The sequence below is a fragment of the Theobroma cacao genome, chromosome 5, assembly GCF_000208745.1.
Source record: "Theobroma cacao cultivar B97-61/B2 chromosome 5, Criollo_cocoa_genome_V2, whole genome shotgun sequence".
Taxonomy (NCBI): domain Eukaryota; kingdom Viridiplantae; phylum Streptophyta; class Magnoliopsida; order Malvales; family Malvaceae; genus Theobroma; species Theobroma cacao.
Genome location: NC_030854.1, coordinates 32,064,004 through 32,085,480, shown reverse-complemented (window position 1 = coordinate 32,085,480; position 21,477 = coordinate 32,064,004). Strand labels below are relative to the sequence as shown.

General features: G+C 33.3%; 2 protein-coding genes and 1 long non-coding RNA gene across 3 annotated transcripts; 2 read left to right on the top strand and 1 right to left on the bottom strand.

Moving 5' to 3' along the window:
* On the bottom strand, positions 1,629 to 10,587 carry LOC108662011 (zinc finger BED domain-containing protein RICESLEEPER 2-like). Its single transcript, XM_018121026.1, has 4 exons — positions 10,330 to 10,587; positions 2,322 to 3,665; positions 2,025 to 2,195; positions 1,629 to 1,922 (listed from the first exon to the last, which is right to left on the bottom strand). The coding sequence occupies exons 1-4, from the start codon at positions 10,585 to 10,587 to the stop codon at positions 1,629 to 1,631; spliced, it is 2,067 nt and encodes a 688-aa protein (XP_017976515.1).
* Positions 12,955 to 18,573, top strand: LOC18599515 (probable arabinosyltransferase ARAD1). Its single transcript, XM_018122475.1, has 9 exons — positions 12,955 to 13,544; positions 13,786 to 13,959; positions 14,539 to 14,696; positions 14,786 to 14,933; positions 15,617 to 15,732; positions 15,813 to 15,951; positions 16,928 to 17,038; positions 17,483 to 17,551; positions 18,237 to 18,573. Exons 1-9 carry the CDS (start codon positions 13,062 to 13,064, stop codon positions 18,360 to 18,362), a joined length of 1,524 nt encoding a protein of 507 aa, XP_017977964.1. The 5' UTR covers positions 12,955 to 13,061; the 3' UTR covers positions 18,363 to 18,573.
* Positions 20,142 to 21,028, top strand: LOC18599514. Its single transcript, XR_001927971.1, has 2 exons — positions 20,142 to 20,367; positions 20,740 to 21,028. It is a non-coding gene; the product is annotated as an uncharacterized LOC18599514 (long non-coding RNA).

Genomic DNA, 21,477 nt, shown 5'->3' with positions numbered 1-21,477 from the left:
TTAAGCATTTATAAAAGGAAATTTAGAGAAAGAAAAATAAAGCTAGTGAGAGAAACTCTTTTGGTGCAGCTTTGTCAAGCTTTTCTTCAAGATTTTTCCTATTCTTTTCTCTTTGTGGAAAGCTCCTTTTTGCCTATGTAGTTGCTCCTTAAAATGCTCCCCTTCAACCTTAAAAAATGATTGTGTTTATACTCCTTTTGATGGCCATTTGATGTAAAATTGAATGGCCTAAAATGTGTAGAATTACGTGTAGGTGCCTAAGGTTCTATTTGTGGCTTGTTTTAACATGCTGGATAGTGCATTCAGCGCTTAGGTGCCCAAGCTTCTGTCAACACTGACTACAGTCTACTATAGTTAGTCAAATTCCTCCATATTTTTGACCATGATCCCTTCTGAACTAGGTGAAGTGCTTATCATCAAAGTTGTAGTTCTTCCTCTTAGATTTCCGTATGTACAAGAATCATGTTGATTGGAGTTCTGTAGCTCAAGTTATGCTCAAAACATTGCAGCATGTTTTGAGGCCTTTCTTAAGCTACTTGTACCATCCTTTTCCATTTGAGTTCCAACTCTTTGCATGTCCTTCGATATCTTAAAATCAATTAATTAGAAGCTGAAATGAGGGATTTTAACAAAAAAATCATTAAAATTGCATAAATGATAAATGCCATGGCATAAATTAAAGTAGACTTGGCAATTCGTGTTAACGTGATGTTAACGTGTCAGACACGATTAGACACGAAACACGTTAAAGCTAAACACGAACACGACATGTTTAATATTTGTATCTTAAATTTAAAACACGTACACGTATACGTTAGTACACGTATAACACGACACGACACGATTAGTACGTTTATTAAACGTGTCAATATAAGACACGACACGATTAATGACACGTTTAACATGATTAACACGATTAATACATTTAACACGATTAACATGTTTAACACGTTTAACACGATTAAATTACAATATTTACAATTAAATATAATTTTATTATTTAAATTTAAAATCTATAATTATAAAAATAATTATAACAAAACAAAAATAATAATAACATCAAATATAATAAAAATTAATATAAATAACATACAAAAAATTTATTATCATATAAATGATAAAATACATCATTAACAATTTAACATCAAACCTTCAAACACTAATAATATTAAAAATCACTCATAATTTTCAATCATAATTAAAAACACATCATTAACCACATCATCAACCATGAACAAATCAAAATCGAAAACTCGTTCTCCAATGTCACATCATTCCGATGTCACAAAATCTAATAATAAAATGAAAATAATATATTGATAAAATTAAATCAATATAGAAAAAGTTAAATAAAATGTCAAAGTTAGTTCAAAGCATACATTTTCATTGATGATTAATTGACATCAACAGTATTAAAGCATTCGGCTGATGACATTTCTTCCTTACTAATTTCTAAATTTATGACATCTGCGGTAAGATTGTTCATATCTATTTCTACATGTGCTACAATATTAAAAATATTTATTAAAAATAATTAAATAAATCAAACTTACTCTAATCATGCATTTAGACAGAAAAAACATAGTCAAAAATAAATGAAAGAATGTATTACCAGTTTCCCCAAATAGCTAATCCGTACAACATAAAATTGCCTCCACAACATCTGGTTTAAGTGAGCTTCGATATTGATCAAGAACTTTATCGCCATCACTAAAAGCAGACTCGGAAGCCACTGTCGATACAAGAATGGCCAAGATATCTCGAGCCATGGTAGAAACCTTAAGATAATGAAACTGATTTGTCTTCCAAAATTGTAAAATATCCAATTCAATTGTCGTTTTAATCCTTTGTTCATCCAAATATTGCTCCAGTTGAGATTTGTTCTTCGCAGTCCCAAACTCACGTTGAAAATTGTCAAACTCCTAATTAATAAAAACAAAACAATTAAAAAATATTAAAATAAAAAACAACAATAGAAAATTAAATTCAATAACAAATAATACTTCAAAAATAAAAAAAATTACCTTTAAGAACTCGTTTTTTCCCTTGTGCACCTTTTTCTCATCAAAAGGCGTGTCATTTAAAGCAGATGAAGTATTAGGAACCTTGACAGCATATTCATCATAAAGAGCAAATAAATGATCTTTAACCTTTTTAAATTCAGTTGAATCACTCCCATAAAGCTTTGTGTAACTCTATTCCACAAATTAAATCTTGTACCGAGGATCAAATATTACAGCTATAGCTAAAATCAAACTAAATTCAAACTAATACTTTTCAAACTTAAAAAACATTTGAGTAGCTATATTTTTCAAATACACATCATCTCCACTCATATGTTCTTCCAAGGTCATGCGTGCCATGAATATCGAAGGAAAGTACAAGTCGGCTGTGGGATACTTTGTTCCAGAAAACACACAAGTAATCTCATAAAATACACTTAAGAACTTGCTAAGTTTCTCAATTCTATCCCATTCATCTCTAGATGGAGAATGCTTGAAATTTGAATCATTAATTTCCAAATGAGAAAAGGCCAAGCGAAAATAAAGTGCACTTTCAAGCATGAGAAATGTAGAGTTCCACCTAGTTGGCACATCTTGTTTTAAGCCTCTTTTTGCATTCAAATTCACTAGGCTCACACACTCTAAAAACTTTTGTTTTCTCCCTTGAGAACCTTTCACATACTTAATATTTTCTCTCACTTTTTGGATCGCACTATCAACTTCTTTCAAACCATCTTGCATAATCAAATTAAGTATATGAGCACAACATCTTATATGAAAAAACTTGCCTCTTCCTAAAAGTTGCTTTCTCATATTCAATTGCACTTTCAACAAATCAACAAAAGTATAATTTGCAGAAGCATTATCCAATGTTATTGAAAACAATTTACTTTCAATTCCCCATTCAACTAACAATGCATAAATCTTTTCACTCAAAGCAACACCACTGTGTGGAGGTGGCATAAAGGAAAAATTCAAGATTCTTTTTTGTAGAACCCAATTTTTGTTAACAAAATGAGCAGTAAGACACGTATACCCATTAGTAACAACAGAAGTCCACAAATCAAAAGTCAAACAAATCCTCCCAGGTGATTCTTGAAGCAAGGATTGTATCTTACATTTTTCTCTTTTATGCATCCTAATTATATCAACTTTAACAGTGTTACTAGAGATCAGAACAACATCTTCACGCAAATAAGACAACATAGACTTAATTCCAGTATACTCCACAAATGATAAAGGCAAATTATGCATCACAATTGCAGCTACCACTAATTTATGAAACTTTTCAGGATCAAATTTTGAAGACCTCATTAGCATTGAATTATGTTCTTTAGAAAATATCATTTGACCTATATCACGTGTGTCTTTCCTAACACAATTATCATTATGACGTTTCAAATTACCTGTCCCATACTTGCTTTCATAATTCAAAATATACCCACAGAGCTTGCACTTTACTTTTGATTTTCCATCACTTGAGTTCTTTTTTGGCAAATGTTCAAAGAATGTCCAAAGCTTTGAAGTTAGCTTTCGTTTTTTGGGTTGGCATGGCTTCTTTTTATCTGTTGCTCCCAACTGCTCAATCTGCAGACAATCATCAGATTCCTCCAGAAAATGAACATTTGATTCAAAAGAAACATTGATATTGTCAGATTCCATCTGCAACCATCAACAACATAAATAACATAAAAAATATTGCCATATAACACGTGATTGATGAAGAGTAAGTTTAAAAAATTTAACGTTTCTCTCACTAAAAAAGAAATAAAACATTAAAAATTAAGTGTAGTTATCTTAGATAATTTAGCTAGGCGAATTTTATAATGTTCAACAAAAATACATATTAAATTAAAAAAAATAAATAATAAAGCTTAGCATCTATTTAAATCAACCTACTCATATCAATAGAAAAATCAAAAGGAAGTATCACAACTGAAGTTTCTATTGTATAATCCAAATGCATATGCAGCAGAAAGATTTCCCCATGATAAAATCTCAAATTGTAAATGACAATCTAGTAAATAAAAGCTAAGAACATATCATAAGGGCTGTTGAAAACAAGAATAAAAAAATGCAACCGACTAATAAATTTTAAACCTTATCAGGTGCTCCACTTGAAGCTCAAAGGACGAATGCAGTGCCTTCAATAATAAATCAAGTATCTAATTAGGGATTGCAAATTAACCATACAGCTTGAAACTTTGCCCCCCACCGATGTAAGGAAGCCTGTCAAACATTATAAGCAATCAACATATTAGAGAACTTACAAAACCAAGAATTCGACATACTGAAATAAAATGCCTTGAAAGAAATTTGCTCTATGTCATCCATATTTCTATTCATATCTGATGTCTTAAAAGACTAGAATAAAAAAAAAAAACCCACTAAAACTCTATCCCTACTTTACCCCTTTGCGTAACACAAAAGACTTGAGGTTTTCAAGTCTGAATCCCAAAAGCAGTTAATGGAAGAAGGCTACATGATATGGGGGAACGTTGGAGACCAATGGACCGATTTGCAAGGGGAATATTTGGGCAACCAAACTTTCAAACTCCCAAATCCAATGTATTGTGTTCCTTAAATTAATCCAATAAAAGAAATAAAATGTAAAAATAAACTGCTTACCTCTGTTTTAGTGAAAAGGGAAAAAGTTGCTGAAGAAACCCGCTCAACACTCCCAAGTCCCAATCTAAAGCTACTGAAGTGAAAAGGGAAAAAGAAATTGAAGAAGAGAAGAAAGATTTGGTGAAGAAGAAAGATCCGGTGGACTGGTGGTGCCGTGGTGCCGTGGTCTGGTGGTAATGGCTTCCCGTGCAGTAACCGTGAGGGCTGAGGCAATCCAAAATAAAAACAAAGGTGAAAAATTAGGGTAAAAGAATGTATAATTACCTTAATATTCTTTATAAAATTAAAAAAAACTTTTTAAAATAATTATTTATATAAGGTTAAAACAATCTTTAACTATTAATGCTTAACAGGTTAATAAAAGTGTTACGTGTACACGTTTACACACAATAACACGATTAAGTAAATATGTTTAAACGTGGTTGTCGTGTTTGACACGTTTAGACATTAAACACGTTAAGGGTAAACCCATAACCTATTTAACTCGTATCTTCTCGTGTCGTGTCCAAAATTATCAAGTCTAAATTAAAGTACTACTACGAAGCATAAAATTACCTATGGATTACTTAAAGCTAAAGGACTTAGCTTAATTTTAAGTTCCAAAGATGCATAAGATAACTCTATATAATAAAGTTATCACACATTCAAACTTAATATTTTGCTAGTCCTCGAGCAAAACTCCAAAACAAAGAAAAAAACACGAACATCGAAAAAGTTGAACTATAAATCGATTGCACCAATCCAAAGATCACTTTTAATTCCTTGTAAGTTATCTTGTTTCCTTAACTTAAAGCAAAGCACAAATATTATTCAAGTTCACATTGCAATAGGTTGTAAGCTCATTTTTCAAATGGAATTTCATGTGTGTGTGTATTCTTCCAATGAAAATTATGTCATTTAGATATGTTTATGCTCATGCAAGAGTTCAAATTAGTTAAGAGTTTCATATGTTTGCTCTTCATCTCTCTCTTCACTTATGTAGACTAACATTTAATTAAAGATCCTTAGGACTTTATCTAGCTTGTAATGTGTGGCTAGGGTTAAAGTATGATAAAGGTTAAACTGTAGCTTAAATCACCCTAAGTACATGATTATTCTAGGATTTCTAGTGAGTTTTACTTTTCACTTCTTCTAGTCACACCTTTTTTTTTCAATTCACCCTCCATTTTTATTCATCAAACACTTTATTCTATTTTTGGATTTCTCATTTTTTTTCTTCTTATCTTTATTTTTCTTTCATCAAAATTTAAGACCTCCAAATTTATGTCATTTTATGATAAGTAGTGGGGTGAGTTCTGTACAACTTTTTGAATTTTGACTCTAACTTCACTTCTCTACCTTTTTCACTATTACTAAGCTCAATACATCTCTTAAAAATAATCTATGTACTTAGGAGTGATGGGTGTTAATGTGAGAATTTTATTTGTAGGTTAAGGCTTTTTACTAAATGTTTAATGAAAGAAAGGAAAAATTTGACTAAAAAAAAAGGGTGACTAAGGATATAATTGTATATGGTAGGCTCAAAAAGCTTAATCAATTCAAAAATGGCCTAAGTCATCTTCCTAACTAAGTGTAGCCCGGGATTTCGCTTCAAGAGAAATTAAAACAAATTCTATAACTTAAGACTTTCTTCAAAAATTTACACTTGCATAAACATTATTTAAATATGTACAATGCACCCGAGCATTTAGCTCAGTGGTTGGTGCATAATCTCTTTGCCTTAAGAGCAGAGTTCGAATTCTCCTTCCCTCAATTATAAAAAAAAAATTCTTTAAATATGCACAATTATTCAAAGCATGAAACATGTGCTTAGTTTGATGGAAATTTGCATTCTACAATGATGCTTAACAATAAAGTTCAACATAATACTTGAACAATATTCACACTGACTAAAAGCATAAGATAACAAGATAATTAATTTTCTTCATTGGATAAGTAAATCAAAATGAAAGGTGCAATTAATCATAGTCAACATTCTAAAAAATTTTGTTGAAATTTTAAACAAAAGTAAACTAAAATAACTTGAAAACTAAAATGTGACATTGAACTAAAAACAAACAAAGCTTAAAATTTTTTATAATTTTTAATAGACTTAGTTTTACAATCTCTTCCTGACAGTTTTAGTCAGTTTGTGTTGAACTTCCATATGAATCAATTGGAAGCCACTCTTCTAGAACTTTTAAATGTGTTAGACACGTTAGAGAGGTCCATCAGGAAAGATAAGGGATCATTGCTTCTTGTTTCTTCTTCCAAGGCTCATACGAAGCAATAGAAGAAGAAAGCCCAAAAAGGGAAGAAGGTAAAATCCCAAAATGAGAAGGCCTTGAAGCCTAAGGGAGGTTTCAAAAAGGACAAAGAAAATGATATTTGCCATCATTGTGGCAAACTTGAACATTCAAAGAAGAACTGCAAGGAGTACTTAGCTACTATGAGCAAGAAAAAAAAGTTTATTGAAGTTTTTGATTCAGGTACCATTTGCTAAATAATTCTACTTTATATATTAAAGGTATAAGATACTTCAAAGTTGGTTTTCATATGTTTGACATATTGCAAGGACCAAAGATAAAGATAAGTAGGATTTTGGCTGAGGAGGTGACCATATGGATAGACTACCTAAAGCATTAGATGCTACATTGGATGGTTACACTCCCATTTGTATTGAAATGTTGGATAATTTATTTAGATGTTTTTGAAACATTAATTATGTGATTGCCAGCTGGTGAAACATTTGTCTTTAGCATTTGGATGTGGAAGCTTATATGTTTCAAGTTTGAATAATTATTTGGAATAATTATGTCATATTTAATTATCCTAGCTTCATGTTTATCCTTGCAATGATATTTGATCAATCATGAAATATGTTCCATTGATAAAAAGATTGAATATTGATTCATATAAAATGGAACTTTCTTAAGAGCAAAACATACAGATGAATGTTCAAGAAAGAAAGCAACTTCATATTGCAATATGATTTGGTCCATATCTCTCCAACATAAAAGCCCATTATGATATTCCAAACCAATATGATTACAAGCATACATTGAGATGTATATACATCATGGGATGTTTAAAAGAGTTTGAATATTACTCTCACAAAAGATCTTGGATTTAGTGGGAGCCCAATGACAATAAAAGGTTTAAAGGGGCCAAATGGCATAACATAGAGTGACACATGCATATGATGCATACAACATAGTCTAGTTGGAATGGTCCCAAGAAGCAAAAGGGACTATACGTGTATATAAATAAAGTCATATACATCTTATTATAAAGGGTTCAAATAAGAAGATATCTAGATCGTTAGTTCATGGAACTAATCAAGGGTTCTGAACATTGTTAATGTAACAATGGAACCATAATAATAGAACCTGGGTCTCATTAGATTTAGATATAGTAATATGACATGATGTGATGTGTGGACATCATGAAGATAGATAAAAGCAATTAACCACATTAAAGGACACAAGCGAATCTACATGGAGACACGATTGCTAGATGGATTTGAATCCACATACGATAAGGTAACAATTGGCTTTGTGCTAGTGGGAGATGTTGAGATGAGCCCTGCAGCTAATTGGGATTGGTTAAGGCTTGATTCCAATCATGCAAGAACATAATTCATGTTAAATGATTAAAGGTTTTCCTTCATCAATAAGACATCTATTATAACAAGTTATAAGTCTAATTGGATGAAGTCCATGAGATTAATATGCCTTGTAAGGGAACTGTAATAGGTTGCAGTTATGAGATCCTTATGCATCAAAGCGTAATATCAAAATGTTCCTAGTCAATGTATCATTGAGACTGGACATCAATGATACTTAAATACTAGTACATTCTATGTTCCTTACTTGAAAAGTAAGCAACCGATCTCATAGGTTGAAGTATAGAGATACTTGAAACTAGAATGTAAGTGCTTGCTTAGGAGAGCAAGTTCATTGAACATGACCCACCATGAGAAGTGCATTTGGTATTTCACTCAAGTGTCTATGCAATACTTCTCATGTGTCAGTTGTGTAAATACTCTTTAGACTTGAGACACTAGGTTGTCTTATGTGTGGAGTGCTATGCTTTGATTTCATCCCTACAAGTGCCAACCAAGGATGCCTAAATAGGATGCTTTTGGGTATAGCATGAAGCATGTGAAGGCAAATGAGTGGTCAAGATAGGAATCATCACCCCAAGTAATGCAGGGGACATATCCTCGCTGTTCTTGCTTGATATTAGCTTATTGAAGTCCTTGGCCAAGGCGACTTAAAGTTTATGAAAGGAGTTTCATAAGTCTTTATAAAACTTATGATCAAACTTTAAGAACGAATATGGAGATCAATAAGAGTAGACATTGCACCATACTCTTATCATCTCCGAGATATATGATGAGGGAATGAATTATGCTGAAAGGCTGATCACTGAAAGGTTGAGTCAAACCATCTTGACTCTTCTAACATTTGGGTGGCTATGATGGATTGCTAGATCCCAATCTTAGTCTATGAACTCTAGGTAGTTAACTTGATTAATGATAAATTTAAAGTAGTTTAAATTTATCTAATTCTAAGTTTAACTTAAGAATTATATGTTGAGTTCATTGCCAACTTGTTAGAAGCCTAATGGGTCACACACCTAAAATGAATGTTGAAAATAAAATGAGAGAGGTGATTAAGTTGGACTTAATCAAATTAGAAGTTATGAGCTTCTTAAGCACTTGATTAAAATTGTTTAATTAAGTTGTGCCTAATTAACTAAATTGTTTAATTGAATCATTGGACCTAATTAATTAAATTATTTAATTAAGTCATTAGGCTTAATTAATTAAATTAATCAATTAAGTTATTGGACCTAATTAATTAAATTAAACAATTAAGTTAATTGGGCTTCTTAAGGACTTAATTAAATTATTTAATCAAATTATTGAATTAATTAGTAATTACAAAATAATTTTGTAATTAGGGTTTAAAATTAATCCAAGGTATAAATACCTTACTATAGTCTCCAAACACAGTAGTGGAGAACGGCTGAAAAAAAAGAAGAAGAGTGAACGACACATTAGAAATTCTTTTATCTTGTCGTTCCTTGGGTGAAAAAAATAGTTTTTCATTCACTTCATTTTGTGTGTTCAGCCCCACAATTTTGTGTGAATTATGAGTTTATGAAACTCATCTTTGCTAACACATTGTCAAGGCTTAGCACTCCCAATCCTTACAGAAGGATTTTCTCATTCATTGGTGTGGATCACCATTAAAGGCTACACAAGGATTCCTTGAACAGCTTTGGTTTGCAACAACCGGGCTGAGGTGGTTGAGCTTTTTGAAGGTTGATTTGTTGGTTTAACAAAGGATTCATCAACCTTTGTTATTTAGGTAAAGTGATCTGATCATATACTTTTATTTTTAATTTAAATTTATACTCAATTTAGCATGAAAGAGATCTTAGGAGGGTGAGGCGCAAATTTAATTTTTTTTAAATTTATTTTCATTGCGTTTTATTTGCATTTGATGCATGATCAGCCCTTACCCAACATCTACTACCTTCTCTCCAACTCTAAAAGTTATCTTGCTTACCTTCACATTAATGAGTGCGTTTACAATTGCCAAGAAAGGTCATCCTAAGATTAGAGGAATTTCTACATTTTCTTTTATCTCAAGCACAAGGAAGTTAACCGAGATGTAGAGATGTAGAGATGCCCCACTTTAATTAACACATCCTTTATGATCCCAACATAGTACCGAATTGTCTTATCTACTAATTGAAAAGTAACTATAATAGGTTGAATCTCCTTAAGTCCAAGTTTCTTAATAACAGATGAAGGCATCAGTGACATACTAGCACCCAGATTACACAAAGCTTTAGAAAATTTAGAACCACCATTAGCACAAGGTATAGAAAAACTCTTTGGATCCTTTAGCTTTGGTAGAAGCTTGTTCTGAATAATAGCACTGCCATCTTCAGTGAGTGCCATTGTCTCATACTCGCCCAGTTTTCTTTTCTTTATCAAAATATCCTTTAAAAACTTAACATATGAAGGCATATGCTCCAAAGCTTTAGCAAAAGGGATGTTGATGTGGAGTGTTTTGAATACTTTTAGAAATTTCTGAAATTGAGCATCCAACTTTTGCTTCTAGAAATGTTGAGGAAGTGAAGGAGAAGGGTGTGTTATCGGTGCATCCTTGACTTGCACTTGCATGTCTGACTTTCCAACTTCTGATTCATTCTCAATTGGCTTTTCTTGTGACTTTTCTTGCTTACTATTGTTGTCAACCTTTTTCCCACTCTAAAGGAATACTACCATACAAGGTTCCTTGCCTTCTTTCCTCAGATTCGGCTCGGTATTACTTGGTAGGGTTCCTTAAGGCCTATTGTTGGTAGCATTGGATAATTGCCCCACTTGAGTCTCAAGATTTTTCAATGAAGTTGCCTGACTATGAATAAGAGCATTTATCTTAGCCATGTATTGCATGAGCAGCTCCTCCATGGATGGCTTTTTTTCTTGCACTGGGGGTTTAGGTTGTTGTGGAAAATCCAAAGGAAAATGTGGTCCTGGAGCTGATGAAGAACTTTGATTATTGCTTTAAGAGAAGTTGGGATGATTCTTCCACCCTGAATTGTATATGTTGGAGTATAAGTTGTTTTATTGCCTGTTCCCCATAAATTGCATTGACTACATACTCAAATGACATTGATCACTTGAATGCCCCTCACACAATAATCACAAGAAATAAAGGGACTCTATACTGAATGGACTCCAAAAGAATCAATTTTCTTAGTGAGAGCAGCTACTTGAGCAGTCAATGCTTTAATGGCATCTAGCTCGTGAACCCCATGCTACCTTCTGTGGCAAGGCCCTCTTAGAATGCCATTGATAGTTGTTAGAAGCCATCTCCTCTGAAAGATCATATGCATCATCAATTGACTTGGCCATGAGAGCACCACCAATTGCTACATCGATGGTAATCCGGATTGGATTTAATAACCTGTTATAGAATGTTTGTACTTGCAACCACTTGTGAAGACCATGGTGTGGACATCTCTGGAGCAAGTCTTTATACCTTTTCCATGCTTTGTATAAAGATCAAAATCCAACTGCATGAAAGAAGTGATATCGTTCCTCATTTTTGTAGTATTTACAAAAGGGAAGAACTTGGCTAGAAACTTTTATGCAAGGTTGTTCCAAGTAGTGATGGAGCCGGTGGGAAGAGAGTTTAACCAAACTTTTGCATTGTCTTGCAATGAGAAAAGAAACGGCCTTAACCGAATGGTGTCATCGGTGACTCCATTATGCTTAAAGGTATCCCAAATCTCCAAAAAATTTAAAACGTGGGCGTTCAGATCATCATTTGGGAGGCTTCAAAATTTAATAGAAGTTTGGATCATTTGAATGATAGCTAACTTAATCTCAAAATTGCTGGCTTGAATTGTCGACCTCTTAATGCTTGAATGAAGTCGTTAACTATCGGAACAACATAATCCCTTAATGATCGATTATCCTCAACTACATGCCTTTGAGCTTGCTGCTTACCTTGATTCTCAACCATTGTATCTAATTGATTTGAGTCTTGAGAGTTTTGTCAAAGTAATCTCCGCAAAGTCTTCTTGATTTCCAGATCACAAGGGACAATTTCTAAGCTCCTTACTTTTCTCAGACACTGGTTAAAAAGTACTTAAAAATAAAAAGAAGCAAAACTTGAATTAAGATTAGCTTGCTTGGTATTAATATTAGCAAAAGAATAGAAAAGCAACTCCTCGACAACACACCAAAACATTATGCAAGTGCACATGGTCAACAAGTAATATAGTAGTGAGTGAGTTATCGTCTTTATAAGAAATTGTATCTAAATTCTTATCAATTAATAAACTTGGGCAATCTAATCTTATCCAAAAAAATCTAATTTGGAAATTAATTGAGAATGAAAATTAAAATAGCAACGCTAAACTAGTGCACGAAGCTAAAAAAAAATTGTAAAAAAATTAAGTTGAAAAACAGTGGAGAAGCACCTAAGGTTATGGAAGTACATATTTATTCCACCGACTCCTCAACAATGGAATAAAAAAAAAAAGTTAGATAGTCTGAGCGCAGCTCACGGACATTTTCTTTTCATTTGCGTGTATGTGCACCCGTATTCATGGGTTAGACTACCTATCTAGGCCCAGATTGATCCACTTGGGGCAAAATTTAGACTTTAGATTTTTAAAAATCAAATAATAAAGCAACTTAAGTCCATAACTATACATATCAGAGGACTGGACCAAGTCCGGCTTAACTTTTCTAAACGTCGGCCTAGTTAGACCCAATACAAATCAGACCTGACCCGGCTCATCGAGAGAACCTAGCCGAATAGCCGTGTGCAGCAGATATCATTATAGCACTCGCCAGTTACCGGCTCTGCTCAACCATCACTCTCACTCCTCTGATAACGGAAGCCTCAAAGTCGAAAAATGCGAGCGAAGCAAATCCAATCATCCTGGACAAGATCCAAATCCCAAATCCTCCTCCTCTTCTCCACAGTCTGCCTCCTAGCTCTTTCTTTCTTCTTGTTCCTCTCTTCTCCCTCCGACCTGACCCGCTCCTCCACTCACTCTTTCGCGCACCCCCCCATCCGACCCGAAACCTCCTTCGTCGCTTCCCTCGAATACTTCCTTACTCACAAAGCTCCCAGTCACCAACGCCGCGCTTCCGATGACACGGTGCGTACGGTGCTCGAAGATGACGTCAGGAAACTCGACGAGAGAAAGTTCGCCAAGGAAATGGAGTGGGTGCACGGTGATCCGTATTACCCGATGAACATGCCGGTCAGGGTTTACGTGTACGAAATGCCGGCGAAGTTCACCTACGATTTGCTTTGGTTGTTTCGGAATACTTACCGAGAGACTTCTAATCTCACCTCCAACGGCAGCCCCGTCCATCGTTTGATCGAACAGGTGAATTTATCAGTTAAAATGACTTGTCGATTTAATAGAAAAATAATTTTTCGGCCTTTTTAAATACATCGTTGAAATTTGTTGAAGATTTTCGATTTGATTAGTAGAGTTTGTTTGGCTTCCTACAAAATATGCAGGAAAGTGAAAGAAAGTGTGAGAAAAATAAAAAAGATAGATGATTTCTTTTACCGGAAATTTAGTAAATTGTTAAAGTTTACTTGAATTTGTTTTGTTGATGCAGCATTCTATTGATTATTGGCTTTGGGCGGATTTGATTGCACCGGCTTCAGAAAGGCTTTTGAAAAATGTAGTGAGAGTTGATAGGCAGGAGGATGCTGATTTATTCTATGTGCCATTCTTCACTACGATTAGCTTTTTCTTGTTGGAGAAGCAACAATGCAAGGCTTTATATAGGGTGTGAGTGCGTTTCCAGGTTTTATAATATTTTTGTGTACATTTTCCTATCTCTATGCTTCCAATTATTAAATGTGTTTGAATGTACTCCTATTCTGTTGATTGCCGGATGTTATGTCATGTTTGTTGGATTGTTCGGGTCTATCAGTGTCATAATTTAGGTGAATGTGTTTATGGAGCTTTTGATTCCTCTAAGGGAGATGGAGGACAAGTAAAGAAAATCATAACTGGGTCAAGTCCTAGGCATTTGAGGGAGTACTAGATTGAGTTTGCTGCATTTTATAGTTTTATTATGTTTGAGTGAAACTAAATTTTGTGCTGTCGCTAAGCTGAACTTTCGAAATCAAATCTGCATTAACTTGTTTACTGAGGTATCCTATCATAGTTTTGGCTTGTGTTTCATGAGTTATGTTAGTATCCTTTTTTAAATCCATTTTTTTTCCTATTGGACAGGTTTTGGGATTCATATATTCGACAAAAATAGTGTTATGGAAAGAGTTCTGTAATATTTTATATGGATGGATGTGCTATTAAGTTTTAGAATTTGCTTATTCTAGGGTCTTGTTTCCTTTGGTTGCAGGAAGCCTTGAAATGGGTGACAGATCAGCCTGCATGGAAACAATCTGAAGGAAGGGATCACATATTTCCTATTCATCATCCATGGTCCTTTAAGTCGGTTCGCAGATTTGTGAAAAATGCAATTTGGCTCTTACCTGACATGGACTCAACAGGGAATTGGTAACTATATGTCTTTTGCAAATAAGATGGAACTTGCATGTTTACTAGTCATTTCAGCTTCCCGAAAGTGATATATTTTAACATTCTAGGTACAAGCCAGGGCAAGTTTCACTGGAGAAGGACCTCATTCTCCCTTATGTTCCAAATGTTGATTTATGTGATACAAAATGCTTATCAGAAAGTGAATCAAAGAGGACAACGCTGCTTTTCTTCCGTGGACGACTTAAAAGAAATGCTGTAAGAGTTTCATCTATCTTATTAGAGTCTTTGATTTTTTGTACTTGCATTAAATTTAGTAGAACATGCAAGAAAGGAGGATATTGTTTTGGGCATATCTGAGTGTGCGTATGCAAGAGATCTAGTCGAGAGACACGCCAATTTATTGTTTTCAAATGCTAGCATGGTAGAACAAGAAAGAAATGGTGGAGGGGAGGGGAAGGAAGAAGGGACTGTCTTAAGAAGATAAATGGATTTTTGATCTCTAATCCATAGACATGGAAATTTATCTGTTTTAAACAGAAAAAGGTGAAACAAGAAAGATGCCTTTTTGGGGTTTTTATGTGTGTGTGCATGTGTGTGTGCAAGCCTGCTCAAGAACAAGAGAGAGGTATTGAAGAGCATTAAAAGAATTAGTGATATTGAGAGCACAATAATCTGAAAACACTTTTTATTCTTTTATTTCCTCTTTGAGATCATATAGGTTCTTTGGAAAGCTATTAGACACAAGTTTTTAGTGATTCGATGGTTTGAGTCATCAAAGTTTTTATTTTTCCCCTGTTCACCCTTTTTTTTTTTTATGGTTGAACAGGGAGTAGCAGTACCTGTTTCTCTGCAACATTCTCTCTCCTGTGTCTAACTTGCTTATATAATGTCTCCCGTTTGATCTTTTGGCTACTTATTTTGTAGTTTTTCTTTTTCAGGGAGGAAAGATACGTGCTAAACTTGTGGCAGAATTAACAGATGCCAAGGATGTAGTCATAGAGGAGGGAACTGCTGGGGTGGGAGGGAAAGCTGCTGCTCAGAAGGGGATGCGCAGGTAAGATAAGCTGATTCTCTTTCACAATGTTTTACATCCTGCCTTGTCATAATGGTTGTAATTGTTTCTTCTGTTATCAGGTCTATATTTTGTTTAAGTCCAGCTGGTGACACTCCTTCCTCTGCTAGATTGTTTGATGCTATTGTCAGTGGGTGTATCCCAGTCATTATTAGTGATGAATTGGAGCTTCCTTTTGAAGGAATACTTGATTATAGGAAGGTATGTATGCTTTTTTTAGAGCTTGAGTTGTCACTTACTCTCCCTTGATGCATCTTGGCTACCTTGAGGGTGCTTTTTACCTTTTGTTTAATGACTGCCTAAAAGTTGCTTATTATATGATTATGAGAGTATTATTGATATAGCCATGTAGGTTGAAACAATATTGCGGTCATTGTGATCAATTAATAACCAGAGTCAGTTGGAAATCTGCCTCCTGTATTATATGTCAAGGGAATGAAATTCTGTGCCTCCTTGATTTCATGTTGCATGAAGTGAATGATTATGATTACTTTATTATCAGTGGGCCGTACATATGTAGATCATCATTCAAAGCATTGAGAGCCAGATTTACGCATAAATTTGCCCCTTTTTTTTATCATATTTATACTCTGATTTATGCATCAACTATAGGATAAACCTCTTGATCATGCTACAATTCAGTTCTCTGTGCTACATGTACAACTTGAGATGGGTAAGCTAATTTTGTTGGTGGGTAGTATCGTATGGGTAAGATATATTATGAATACGGTCTCTTTTAAATGAATGCCCTGGTCCAAGGATCATTTTGTTGCAGAGAAAAATGAACAGACTTTTGACAGAGTTTCTGGACAATAGATATGTTAAATTGTTACCCTGCCTTAGTTGCCTGTGTATGAAGCCACCTGTCTCCCTGCGTACAATGCCATGTGCCAATATGTTGTGTTTGGGAATGATATGCACTTCATTTCATTCCATATTCTTGGAAATCTTGTACTATAAGAGACTTCATTTTATATGCCAGGATTCTCTATTTTAGCCCTTTTCCCTCTTAGGAATTTGTTTGACTTTATTAAAACATATAAAGAAAAAGTCGATTAATTTGCTGATTAAGCTGCTAGCAAAGAGTTCAATGTGGTGTCATAAATTTATGTGTAATAGATAGTTGCTTAGATTACCTCTGTTATTTATTTTTCTTTTTTTGTTTCCTTTCATGCAGATAGCTATATTTGTTTCTTCAACTGATGCTGTGCAATCTGGCTGGCTTCTAAGATATTTAAAAGGCATTAGCCCTACTCAGATCAGAGAAATGAGGAGGAACCTTGCAGAGGTTTGTGATTGCAAAGTTTACATGATTTCTTCACATGTTGTAGAATTGCTTTACCTGTATCTTGTGCAACGGATAGATGGAAAGACAAATGAAAATTTTAGCATTTGGTCTAGCGCTCTCATTTTGAAGCCAAAACTTGGCATCTTTTGAATATTGATCTCTCTATGCCTTTGATAACCATTCAGCTTGTACCTGGGGAGAAAATTTTAGCATTTGGTCTAGCGTCCTCATTTTGCTTTGAAGCCAAAACTTGGCATCTTTTGAATATCATCTCTTTATGCCTCTGCTAATTATTTTTATACCTAAATGTTAAGTTCTATTGATAATTGTATGGTAATCCATCATTTCCTGCTTATCTTTGATTTTTTAAATTGGGATAATAATGTTAACCAACACTATCTTTTATAATTTTAATGACTGAAACTTTTTGCTATCATTTTCCAGTACTCAAGGCATTTCGTGTACTCTAGTCCAGCTCAACCCTTGGGTCCAGAAGATCTAGTTTGGAGAATGGTTTGTAACTGTCTGTTCACCAAAAATTTAGCTTGGAATTTTATCTCTGGTTATTTTATTTGAGACATAATGCTGAGTTATATTGCTCTGAGCTGAGACTTGTTTCTGTTTAAAAAACTAATAAAAAATAAAATAAAAGACTCTTAGATAGCTGTAGTGGTATATACTATCTCATTGCCATGGAGACATTAGCACAGTAGTATTAATTGCTTAAATAGCTTGACAGATCCGGTGGGCTGACCTCCAGCATTTGAGGTTGCTTGTAAAGAAATATTTCTATTAGCATTAGCATGACTGTTAATGGTTGAGCATTTGACTTTTTCTATGTTCTTATAGTTTTTGCCTGTGTAGATACTTGGTGCTGCTTAATTCAGCAAACTCCTACATCTTCAAAGCAACCACATTAGATTTACCAAAAATATGTGTATGAATTTCTTGTGTTCGTTTCTTAGAAAATCACTTACAGAGTCATGCATGGATGATGAGAAGCTGACATTGTGTGTGCGTGCATAATTTCAATTTATTTATTTCGTGTCAGTGATTCTATTGTTAGAGGAATTTTTTTTTCAATTTCACAAGATTCTTTCCTTAGTAAAAACTGATGGGAATGCATGAAAAGTAATATGTTTAAATGATTAATAAGTTATGAAGTACTAATTTTGCATATATTTATTGGTTGCGACAGATGGCTGGTAAGTTGGTGAACATCAAGCTTCATACTCGGAGATCACAGCGTGTAGTTAAAGAATCAAGAAGTGTGTGCACTTGTGATTGCAGGCGTGCCAGCACCATTTCCACTCCTTCCTCTTGAACGTTCTTGCTCAGTTGAGGTTACTGTGTATTAAAATAATTCTTTAAACATATATATATATATATATATGTATGTGAGGCTTCCTCTTAAAATATAGTAGTTAACTTTAATGTTCATAATTTATTTCATTCCAAATTTGTCATTGTTACATATTTGATTTGGCCGGCATGCATATTGGTGCCTCTGTTCAATGCATTGTGTTCAGATTACACTTGGAAAAGATCTCCCTTTCTAAAAACTTACATCTCATGATCAGGAAAAGATCTTTTTTCATTTTTCCTAAAAGTTTTCTTGTTTGCCAAAATCAAAAAAGAATTATTCAAAGAATATTTACCAGATTTTTATTTTATTATTTTCCTTTTGGATGTCTTTAATTATAATTAAAAAACCATTAAATTGATTTTTTATTTTGGTGTGGGTGAACAAGAACAACAAATCACTGAAATTAATGGTTTCTTCTCATGATTATTGAGTGATCATTTTTTTTACTTCAGCCGTGTATACAACACAAGATTCACATTCTCCCGAGGTAGGTTTAATTAATCGTAATTTAAGCCCTATAAATAAACAACTTATCCTCCTAAGAAAAAACCAGTACACTAATTAAGGTCTCCTCTCTTCCATTTTATTTCTCTCCATTCTCCAATGGCAGTTGGAAAATTCTTCCTTGTCCCTCTCATTGTGATTGCTTTTATGGTCTCCTTGGCTGGCTCTGGCAATCTCTCATCTCCCTCTCTTTGTTTATGCAACAAACAGAGGTTTTAATTTAATTTCCCTTTGTCATTATTGTGTCTGATCTTAGAAAATAGTTTTGGGTGCAGATGGTGAAATGAAAATAGTCATTGATCCCTAATGCATTGATGCATGTTCTGAATACTATGGAAACATTGAGTGTGATGAGGACTGCCAAACCCAAGGATACAGCTATGGGACCTGTCTTCACCAACAAGGAACTGACAATATTGAACGATGTTGCTGCCAGCCCTCTTGGTTGTAAACTCTCTTAAACACTCAATAATCATATCATCTCCTTCTAAGCTTAATTTCTCAAGGGTTCTATGTATGCTTTGATCAGCCAATAATATTGCAATGTACTGGTTACCCATATTTTTAGAAGAAAACTATTACTTGGTTTTTTTTTTTTTCATAAAGAAATAGGAAAGCATATACATAACTAACCTTACCTTATAACTAGAGTGAACTAAAAATTTATTTCAAAAACAAAATACAAATTTAGTTTCAAACCAAGAAAGCAAAAGCAAGTCAAATTTAAAGTAATTAATTAAGAAGGTAGCCTTGAAACTGGGTTTTAATGTGAAAGTTATCTGTTCTAAATCGCTAAAAACTAACACAGCATACCATCAACCATTTATTGAATATTAGATAAAAATCATAAATCAAATTTATTATTTATTTGTAAATTTGATTAAAAAACTCAAAATTAATGGTAAAATTATTAAGAAATATTTTGTAGGAAAACAAATAATCATTTACTGTTAATTTTTCACTATATTTAATTATATTAAAATATAATATTAAAATTAACTATATCTATTGACGATATAGTTAATTCATCACCTTAAATAAAATAATAAATTCACTATTTACCTCCGATTATTTGCATGGATACTTCAGTCTTACCATATTAGCCAGAAATCTAACAAGTTAAGATACAATATATTATTAAAAATAATAATCTCATGCATGAATGAGTTACACTTCTAAATTAATGTTCAAAAAAAAAATTGCCCATATTCTTTTTTCACTGCGAATCATGATTCTTGTATGACCATTTTTTTTTTCCTTTTTAGTAGCATTTCTTTGGCCATGTATCCAGGGTTCACATTCTTGTGAGGTAGGTTTAATTAATCCTAGTTTAAGCCCTATAAATAAACAGCTTCTCCTCTCTGTCATTTTATTTCTCTCCAATCTTCAATGGCAATGGGAAAATCTTTACTTCTCTCTCTCATTGTAATTGCCTTTATGGTCTCTTCTGTTAGCGCTGGTAATCTCTCATCTTCTACCCTTTTATCTCTTTGTTTATGCAACAAACAAAGATTTAACTTAGCTAGGTCAAAGGTAGCTTAAGTAGAATATGCATAATACACACACATAGAAGTATTCACATGGATCAAATATAAGTAGATAAGCACAAGAACTTTGCATGGAATGTTTTAGAACAAGATGAAATATCTCTTTGATTAACATAAAATCTTATTTTGAAGTTAACGAAAATGATTGCTTTTGTCATTGAACTTGATCTTAGAAAAAGTGGGAATTTTGGGGTTAAAGAGTAGTAATATATTAATTATAATGAATTCTTTTTTGTTTTGATAATTAATTATAACGAATTCCAATATAATATGCTTGGGTGCAGATGGTGTAGTAATAGGTGCGTACACTCGCCTTCGTGCGTGTTCTGCAGATCCATACTTTGGAGACTTTGAGTGTGATGGGGCATGCAAAGCCCGAGGATACAGCTCTGGGTCATGCCGTGACGTGCGAGAATATGTCGTTCCACAATGTTGCTGCGATTAGTCATCAACTCTTTTAAAACGCTCGATAATATATCAAATCATAAAGGCTTCTATCTATACTTTGATAAGCCAATAATAATGTACTCATTACTTTTGTTATCAGAATAAAAGTACTCTTATATGTCACTATATCAAGCCAAGAAACCCTTCACCCACATAAAATTGTTAAATAAATTTATCGTAAAGCGTGATGGTAAATACTTATTAAATAATTCTTCTGGTTGGGTACATTGTTTAGAGATTATGAATAAAAAAAACAATGAATTTTTGTAAAAAAAAATTAATAGGCAAATATATACATAATTAACTTTTATAAGTGAACTACAATCATTTCAAAAACAAAATATAAATTTAATTCGGGATCATGACAGCAAATGCAAATCAAAATCAAACCTATATTTAAAAATTGAAAATAATTAATTAAGAAGCTAGACAGCTCAATAATCTTAAATGCTAAAGTTAAACATTTAAATGAGGTCGCATTTATTAAAATTAGAAAAAAAGTTTATTAAAATTTGATTATTCTAGCTTTTGAGATGTAAAATTTTAATAAAAAAAATTTAAAACAAGTGATTCAA